Below are 10011 nucleotides of genomic sequence, written 5' to 3' on the forward strand. Positions count from 1 at the left end.
CAACCGTTTCTTTTATAACTGTGGTCCCAGCTGCCTTCAGTTGATTCATCAGTTCCCCCCTTGTGGTTTTGGGATGATTCCTCACTGTTCGCATGATCAGGGACACCCCACGAGGCAAGATCTTGTGTGGAGGCCCAGACCGAGGAGGTTGGCGATGGTGTGGTGCTTCTTCCATTTCCTGATAACTGCACCGACAGTTGATCTTTTCTCTCCAAGTTGCTTTCCGATTCTCTTGTAGCCCATCCCAGCCTTGTGCAGATCAACAATCTTGTCCCTGATGTCCGTGAGAAAGCTCTTTGGTCTTGCCCATGGTAGTGATGTTGGATGCTGGTTGTTTGGGTGTTCACAGGTGTCTTTTATACAGGTAACGAGGTGAGGCAGGTATATTTGATGTAGATAATTGGTTCGGATTGGGGCTGTGTCTTAAAGAAAGACTAACTGGCTTGTAGGAGCCAGAATACTTGCTGTTTGTCCAGGGGGTCAAATACTTGTTTTTCCTCATCAGATGGTTATCAATTTTAATAAATTCATATGATGTGATTTTCTGGAATTTTCTTTGGGATTCTGTCTTTCACTGTTAGAATGTACATATGATTAAAATTGTAGATTTTTGCATTCTTTGTAAGTGGGCAAACCTGCAAAATCAGCAAGGGGTCAAATACTTATTTCCCCCACTGTATGTAGCTGGTTTGTGATTTTAGGATGACATACTTTAATCTATGTGTCAGCAGAGTATTCAATGGCAGTGTAGTTTTGTTGAAGGTAAAGAAAAGCTTTTCAGCGTTGGTTCTTGACCCAAGTGCGCCCTCTTTTGAATAACCTAGGGTACTGCTTCCCCAAATGAACTGATACCCCAGCTGACAACTTAAAAACTCTGTTGTCCATCTTCATACACCTGCTGTGTCATCTAAAAAACATGCTAAATGATAAGTTTCTCAAAACTTTATTTCAAATTTGACAGCTTTCCATAGCATTGCCCGTTTCACAAACATGCGTGTCCCATCTCCCATGTCTTTTCTCACATACAAACCTAATCTCATGTATTCACTAATCTCATGGTCAAAAAAAACACCATTTACAAAACAAAAATCATATAAAATGTAGAAAATATCACTGAGGAACATCAAAAACAAGTGTTTGGGATGACACAGCATTCAAGCTTCAAATTTTTTCTTAGAATATAAACATTAGTCAGGGGCGAGTAGAAAAAAAAAGTTGTAAATGCAAAAGAGACACGATTGGAAAAAGATGATTTCATCTTTGAATATGGCATATGTGAGTAAAGACATGAGAACGGAAACACTTGGGCCCTTCTATTAGTTTCCAAAAAACGTCCCATAACCAACATATTTAAGAGGGGGGGTAAAATAATACCAAGTCCAGAACATGAAAATGGAAGGGTCAAGTTTGAGCAGTGTGACAAAGTTGGAAGTGTACCTCAACAAACTCAAAAACAGAAACGATAAAGCCAAAAGTTGTGACGTAGCTGCTGTAGAGCTGAGCGCGCAGTGAGGTTTAATCACAAGGCACCAATCGCTACTAGAAGATCAGATGTTAATTGTCCATGTCCGATGGTAAAACAAAACGTAAGCATTTGTGTCACATAGCATTCTCATTTATACAAACAGTCGGTTGTACAGTATGTTGTAGCAGGGGCGGTGTGTGTCTGTTTGTGTGTGTGTGCGCGCGCGAGTGTGGCGGGAGTAGTTTAGAGGGCATCCAGCAGACTGTCAATGCGGCTGACGAGCTCTTGTCTCTTGCCGGTCAGAGTCTTCTCGCTCTCGATGTAAGCCTCCTTCTTGACCTTGCCCGCCACCAGCCGCTCGGCCTCCTGGCCGGAGCGACACACCAGCTCCTTCACCTGGCCGTCCAGCTTCTGCACCTCCCCGACCTTCAGAGCACAGACAGGGGAGTTAACATCACTGTACTTTCAGACGATAGCGCGTTCCATTGACCTCAGAACTCGGGAGCCAAAGCTAGGAATGACGTGACACCCCCGAGTTGAACGCGTTCCATTTACAAGTCAGATTTTTTTTTTCATTGTTTTCATTAGCTCTAGCCAGGTAAGCAATGCCAGTTTATAATAACGCATAAAAGGCAATTTTATAGTCGTGCGTAACATCGACGGCATAGCCCTGCACACCCCCGCAGACCCCTCTGAGTCTACGCTGGACCCTACGACGTAGCCTGACGCGCACCTCTCGAAAAATGTAACTATACGTCGCAGCGACGCACGTCGACTAGCACGCCGTGGCTTGGTAGCGTTGCATTTCCCCCGGCTCATTTCCTGGTTCTCCTTCTCCATAAACAACATGAAATCAAGGACAGGGTTCACTTTTCCTGCTACGGATTTCCCACCGTGGTCAGAAAGAACAGGAGGGACACTTTGTTTCTCTCACTAGGACTCTAGAGTCGCTACTCGCTCCAAAGCTTATTGCTGTCACTCTCTCACTTCTCTCTCGCTCTAACACACACACAAACACACACAAACATCAGGCCACTTACGTAGGCTACGGCGAAAGCTCTGCGTGGAGCCTCTGCACAACTGTAAAATGGCCTTTACGCTGTTTTTTGGGCATACAAACAGCGTAACAACATGTCCACAGATAGAAGTTGGACAGGACTGTGTTTACGACTAATTTAGTGAGACACATAAGACAGAAGTGCTTATAACTGTATGTTACTACAGCTTTCACAACGGTTGATGCATAGGGCAGCCCTGTTGGATTTTTAAGCTTTGGGTACTCGGAGGTTGTCCAAGCTCGGATATCAGAGGTCAGGGGGCGCGTTTCCGACTTTGATCTCGGAAAATCCGACTTCCGAGTACAAATGGAACGCACTATTATTTTCATTTACACCATTTCAAATCGGTGCTCTCAAACGCACGCCACTCACCTTTTCAGCCAAGTCGGAGCCCTCGGCTTTGAGGCGGGCCTGCAGCGTGCTGATTTCGTTGGTGAGAGTGCGGTGGTCGGCCTCCAGAGTCTTCCGGCCGCTGTTGAGCGCCCCGGTGTCGCGGGACTGCTTGTAGCGATTGACCACCTCGTCCATGTGGCGGTACAGACCCAGACGTTTGTTGACCAGAGTCAGCACCTGCTCGGTGATGGAGGCCACCTTCATACGCACCTCAGCCGCAGGGTCCTGAACAAAGAAGAAAGACCGATTTAAAACTGAAGTGACAATAACTGAATGAAGACAGAAGTATGCAGAATATCTAAAAGGAGGGGAGCGAAAGGATAAACGAGGCCAACAGAAACCAGACTTCCTTTGTAGAAACACATGAATGCTCTCGTACCTTTGTGATGGCAAAGTCCAGGCGGACATAAATGATGACAGTGAAGAAGAGGATGTAGAAGGCCCCTACAACCAAGAGAGGCTCCTGCAGCATCAGGATCCTGTTGAAGTTATAGTGAACCTGGGAATCACAAAAGGGGTTTATTAACTCTGATTTTAATATAATTTCACACCTCATATTATAATTCCTATCAATAGTTTTTGGGCATTTTATAAGGAAAAAAAAAAAGGATAGGAAAAGAGGAGAGAAAGGGGGAACGACATGCAAAATATGAATGTAATTATATTAAGTGAAAATACAAAACCTATGACGATTAAAGCTTCTCAAATATGCTTTTCTCTGTCATGTGACCCAGATAATGGAATATCACAAATACACAGCCTAGGAAGTAAACAACGCCTCTTTATTACCATAAAACATTTCTCTAACTATATCCTCCCTTGTCATTTTTGCCTCTATGAACGTGTATAGGGTCAAGTGCCAACAACTAACAACTGAAATAATAATAAAAATATATAGTCCGACCAATAATCACTTATATAATTACAATTTGGCAAATCTAAACAAAATCAACAACTCCCAGTCATTCGCCTTAAGACCTGAGCTAATGGTGGCAATTAATTGCGGTTACACAACAAAACTGCGATTATGTAAAACAAAATTGACAGACAATTATGTAATAACTGTTTCAGGCCTAATCATGAAAGTGCAGTACAGCCATACAGCTCTTCATAGCACTAAAAAGCCCCTAAAGACTGAGATTCAAACAAACTAATCTGCACACAATTTTTAAATGCATTACTTAAATTACTAGCTAGTGCTAGCATGCTAACGGTTGCGGTTAGCCAGCTCGTTTCAGCTAGTGACGTAAAAAGCCGTGCAGATTTTGAACAGCTCACCCGGAGACTGAAGGCAGGATACATTCAGAAACTGTATCTCACTCAAAACAGCATGAATGGATTTTTTTTCAAAGTTTGTATATGCGTGTGGAAGCACCAGAGACACAAAATAACACCAAATCCCAGAAAGTGATTTTTTCATAATATGGGCACTTTAAACGTTTGTCAAAGCTGAAAAACCTTTCAGTCCGTCAGGTTATCTGGCTTCATCATATCTGGACATGTGGTTAATAACACTGTAGTGGCTACATGTTAGTTAGTCAAAGCAATCTTCTAGTAAATAAGGTAAATAAGGCTTATATATGCAATGCCCAAATTACCGTCCTCTTCTACCGTTTGTCTTACCACAACATCCTGAATGTGATGCTCCACCAGGTTGTTCTTAGTGGCGACCAGCACCGGTCGGCCAAAGGTATCCAGATATGTATAGTGCAGCTGGTTTGGCTCGCGATCAATTTTGTAAGGTGTATCCACGTGGATGTTTCTGATAGGACATAGTAGGGAAAAATATGAGAAATCGGCATCAAATACTGCAGAAATCTCTACTAAATCTGACATACTGTAGATTAGCTTGGAAACACTGACCTGGCCCCCTCTGGCAGGATGATTTTCACAGTGAGGGCGTCAATCACCTGGTCATCATACACATGGTCAACTAGTCTCATCTTCAGTGCATACTGGTCACCTAGAAAATAAAATGATGCGACACATTACCAACACACCCTGGGATTCAGTCCCAAAGGAAAGCCTGGGTTTAAATCCTGATGACAACAAGCACCTGCGAATGGGCCCTGCTGCGGTGGCCATTGAGCAACGCTGGTTTTGTTTCAATTATCAGCCTATAGCCTTTCTCCCAGTTTTGAGTGCTCCTTAAGAACACGAGTAGGACTCAAAGTTTTCTCCTATGTTTGGGTTAGTTAGAAAATTTTAAATATTCCATATTTTTAAAGCATCAATCTGATGCATTTTGAGATGCAGTTTTTGCCATCCACCAGTGTTATATTTCAATATGCACTCATTAAAGTTAATTTGACTGGCAATAATAAAAGTCATAATTTTTAAAAACTAAAAAGTTTTGGATCAATTTTTACTTCTTCCAACCATATGTTAAATTAAGAGTCAATGTGGATTTACATATTGCAATAATATCCTAATCCTACAATGAATCATTGTGAAAACTAAACTTTACTACTTTGGCCAGGTCATCATCAAAAAAGCGAATTAGTTCATGATTTTGTCCATGTTGATATTAGCTGCTTTATTTGCATTTATTAAAAACGTCGCATTGTTTATCTTTTCATATAGCTAGACGTCTAGACTCTGGGACAAGGCCGTTATGTTCAAATAACGGCCATGCTGATTCCAAACAGACAGCTTTGTCAAGGCAGCTTGGGCTTCAGATAGCTACAGTGAACGTGCACACACGTATTGTTTGTATCACGGTCGATCAGTAAAGGAACAGTCGCAACGGTACCTATCCACCCATAGAAGTTCCTTGCCGAGCAGCACAGGGGCTCCAAGACGATTGAGATTGGTTTAAAGAAATGCCAATAAACCAGAGCACGTTTTTCTTCCATCCCGGAATGCTGTGTGGACTAGCCAGACCCTCCTCCGCAGGGCTGTGGAGGAAGGTCTAGCAATGAGAGACTAGGTTATGAGAAGTCAACTCACCTAGGGTGTAGAGGTACTCGTAGCTGGGCAAATTGTAGCCAATCATGTAGTGGGTCTTCCAGCCTCCGAACAAGGGGAACCGAGGCCTGACCTCCACTTCCACCGAGTCTTCCAAAACCTGCAGATGGGAGGTGGAGATGTTGCCAATCTCATCTCTGTAGTAGACGTCCTGGGCCGAGGCAGGAAGGATAGTCTGTTGAAGAGAAAGCATGTAGTTATCCTCATTTTTACCCTAACAGTAAAAACAAATCAGACGACAGTGCTTTGTGTTTAATACAACACCTTGAAGGATTTGACAGATGAGATGCCGCTGTCTGACTGCCGCTGATAATCGTAACGTGAAAAAGGCCCCTTCAGGGCGGCTCCTGTGTGCCTCAGGTCAATGGTCTCTTCCACGGCAATGTTACCCCAGTGAGAGACCTCAATGGTCCGAGTGATGCTGCTGATGGTGAGGAAGGGCGAGTTGTTTTCGTAATGGATCTTCATTGTATCCTGTGGACAGTAGAGAACATCCACAAACACAGAACGTTTAGCAACTTTCTCGCAGCTTCACTTGAAGCTTGTCATATCTGGTCAAAGCTGTACCTCGCTGAATGGAGCCACATCACGGAAAGGTCCATATTCAATGATCTCATCGTTCTTGCTGGGGTTACCCAGCTTGGTGTAGGTCTCCACAGTCTTGGAGGCTAGGCGGACACGCGTGGTCTGACTGCGGGTGGGATACGGGGAGTACAGGTAGTGGTTCCCCTGAAAGACCACCAGCTGGCGCTCAGCCTGTGTGATCTGTGTGGGGAAGGGCTGCAAGACATGGCTAAATGTCATCTCCACCTTTGTTTTCAGCTGAGCACCTGGCGCCAGATTGGAGGGCAGCTGCACTTTGTAAAAAACCCCACTGTATGGGAACAAATGACAGAGATGAGCATGGGTAAGATATATGTGCGTGCTGCTGCAAAATATCAGCTTCTCTGGAACTACAAAATGCAATTTTCAGGAATTCATTTTTGGAAAATTATTTTGAGGAGCAGTTGTTTTATTACTTTACATTGTACATGGAAAATGCTGCCAAAATGACCTAAATGTTTATTAATTAGTCATCTAACAAGTATTGTTTTTGAATCAACCCCATTTGTTTTTATATTAAAAGTCAATGGACTGACAGAAATCGGTTTTACAGGAAGGCTTGTGTTGCGAGTATTGATTACTGGAGCAAGGAACTGTGGGACAACAATGTTAGTCTTGTATTTCCTAGGCTAAAAAGGGTTAGTTTAGTTATTTATACAAGCTTGAGAATGTTAGAGGACAACGAAGAGTCCAATCTCATACCTTTGGCTCTGAATTGTTGTCTGTTGGAGTTCAAGAGTGCCATCCTCCTCCTCATCACCCTTCACCTGTGGAAATATGGTGGTTTGAGCATACTCTCTTTGAAAGAAAAACACTTTCAAGGAAAATACAGGACAAGTGAGAGGTATATAATGCAGTGGATAATAATAGTTCCTCGAAGGATCCGTGTGAAGCTTATTATTCTGTCTAAAAACAGAGCGTTGTTACAGACAGTTTCATACATAGTGGAAGGGGGCAGGACTGCGCAGTCACACACGGAAGTGAGCTGCCCAGCTCATACGTGTCATTCAGCCAGACAGAGCGTGCAGCGCTGCGGAAGTTAACATCGTATTTACCCACATCCTTAGCAATTAAAAACTAGTTGATCTAATCTAGGTTGAGCTGTTGCTGTTTGGTACATTTCTGCGCACAGCAAATGAGCTGATGGCAATACCGTGCAATAAGTAGCCTAATATAACGTCACATGCTGAAATAGTAGCTAACTTACCGTTGGCTAACTGGCTGTTTGCAGGACTCACTGACTCACATAAGCCAAGCTAGTAGCTGTGATTCCATGCATTCAGTGAGCCCACTGTAACATCGTATGGTAGCATAGCCTGTGCACTATTGCTGCTATAATTATTTGAAGAAATGCAACATTTGAGTGGAGAACAGCAACATTTTTGCACAGCCAAGAAATGAGTAACGTTAGCATACTATGAAATGGCTAACAGGCTAAAGCTAGCGAGCAGGTTACAGGCAGACGTGTTGGCGTTATTTAATTCACTGATGTATAGGCTCACCGAAGCTCCGATGTACGCCAGATGCGGGGCCAGGTCAGCCTCTACCGCTAATATGAAGCTGTGGACGGCAGAGGGTCCCTGGTTGGACAGCACGATCTCCGCGGTGATCTTGGCCAAATGAGTGCCCAGGTCCACTGTCCTCTTCACGTCCTCGTTCACCAAACCGTCCGCTGAAACCTCAGAGCTCACAGCAGTCAGGAGCAGCAGGCAAGCGGCGAGAATTTGCGACTTTCGAGTCATTTTTAGAGATGAAATACTGGGATAAGAGCGGACAGAATGAGTGAACGGTAGAGCAGCAAAGAAAGGCCGCTCTACATCAAAAAGGATGACGCTTCCTTCGGTCCGACGTGATGGCGTCACGGCGCACTCTTTACACCGCGCGGTGCGTGGTCGGCATAAATATATATATATTTATGACATCATCAGATACTCATAATAAGATGGCCAAGAGAGAACATGGAAGTTGCAAATAGAGCTTGCTGGAAACCTGAGAAGTCCTCAAAATCAATGTTACACAAAAGTCCAGCACCCAGACACTGTACAGCCGCTGGAAAGGAGGGACTAAACATCCCTGGATACTTGAGTGAACATTCTTCCAATAAAAATAATTTATTATAATTTGGTAACTGAACTGTTTCATTTGTTGAGTAAAAATAAAACATTGTTTAATTTACTTATTGTACGTCACTTTGGATTAAAGCATCTGCTAAATGACAAGAATGTAAATGAATGCGCCAGAAGTGGCCACTGATTGTCCAGGTGCAGGGGTTTCTGCCCCTCTATTCATATGTAGCCTTTCATACGTAAACTTGGTGTCACTCCCATTATCTTCCGCAATCTGCCCTGAAGTGCGGCTTTAGCATTTTAATGAAGCCCTATCCTTATATTTGTCTATGCTGTGAGGGAAGCTTATATTCCCACCTTTCACATCTGACCTCACCCTGACCAAATGGAGCCCACATTTCAGGGTATTGTTATACCCATTGATAACTTTTTATTGTTATGAATGCTTGGTGAACAGTTTTAAGTAACCTTTGGGGCTGTTCCTGATTCTAATTCACTCTCAGATGGTACCAGCAGCTAGACCAGGACCAGCACCCCTATAGAGGAGCCCTGTTTCTTCCCCCTAGCGGAGTCCAGCATCTGTGGAGCAGAGTCCACACTGACTGAGAGAAACATTTCCAAAGGCCTGAAGTGAAGCACTGCAGGCAGATGCTGGACGAGTCCAACAGTGAGGAGTCAACAAACTTGATGCGCACCATTATTAAAACCCTGGAAAGGTTAGCTTCTCAGGAATACCACGATGATGACATCCCTGCCTACTGCAAAAAAATGTAGTACAGAATGCAGAAGTTGCCCCCACAATTACTGCCACATTTCTAGCAATAGGTGGACAACTGGTAGACCACAGCATGGCTATTGAAACCTCTACTAACAGACATTTTACTTATCTGTAATGTTGAATTGTCATTTATGTTCAATACAACTTGAGAAAGGATCAGTTGGAACAGATAGATGTAAATAAATAATGGATAATTCCTAAAAAATTCCTGCACACTGCTACCTTTTATTTTATATTTTCTCTATCTACTTTACAAACTTTTATTAGTACCAAAAGCTATTCATATTTACAGTACTTGTTTTTTATGATTATTAATCATTACCTATTATGTGATTTTTTTATTTGTTATTGATACAGTTGATCGTTGCCTTCTAAGAATTCCATTGTACAGCAGGATCATAAGTTGTACTTAACATTGCTAAAGGGTATTTGCATTAGCAATTCTTTGGCAAGAGTGAACTCCAGACAAGACAGTATATGCAAAATATAAAATGTTATTTTGTAATTTCAAACTACAGTCATTAGATAGGAAACAGGCAAGATATACATAGTTCCTATATTTTGCCCCACTGAAAAGGCACCGCACCAATATCAAAATTAAAGTAACTGCATAGTGCTGCTTGGCTTGTGCTGTTGCATCATTTGTGTTTGGCAGGAAGGCCTGCTGTAGGTCTCCATCTT

At 43.0% G+C, this 10011-nt stretch overlaps 1 protein-coding gene across 1 annotated transcript; it reads right to left on the reverse strand.

The window, feature by feature from the left end:
• Positions 1–927: 927 nt before the first annotated feature.
• rpn1 (ribophorin I) lies at positions 928–8354 on the reverse strand. The gene is made up of 10 exons (XM_028576679.1): positions 7989–8354; positions 7189–7253; positions 6451–6757; positions 6148–6357; positions 5866–6058; positions 4780–4879; positions 4540–4678; positions 3296–3415; positions 2896–3141; positions 928–1891 (listed from the first exon to the last, which is right to left on the reverse strand). The coding sequence occupies exons 1-10, from the start codon at positions 8226–8228 to the stop codon at positions 1709–1711; spliced, it is 1803 nt and encodes a 600-aa protein (XP_028432480.1). The 5' UTR covers positions 8229–8354; the 3' UTR covers positions 928–1708.
• Between the last annotated feature and the right edge of the window lie 1657 nt (positions 8355–10011).

The sequence above is a fragment of the Perca flavescens genome, chromosome 4, assembly GCF_004354835.1.
Source record: "Perca flavescens isolate YP-PL-M2 chromosome 4, PFLA_1.0, whole genome shotgun sequence".
Taxonomy (NCBI): Eukaryota; Metazoa; Chordata; class Actinopteri; order Perciformes; family Percidae; genus Perca; species Perca flavescens.

Coding starts and splice junctions, on each gene's coding strand:
- rpn1 (XM_028576679.1), bottom strand. CDS start 8,228: ATGACTCGAAAGTCGCAAATTCTCGCCGCTTGCCTGCTGCTCCTGACT. Junction 6,059..6,147: donor CATCTGTCAAATCCTTCAAG/GTGTTGTATTAA, acceptor TCTCTTCAACAG/ACTATCCTTCCTGCCTCGGC. Junction 4,679..4,779: donor ATCCTGCCAGAGGGGGCCAG/GTCAGTGTTTCC, acceptor ATGTCCTATCAG/AAACATCCACGTGGATACAC.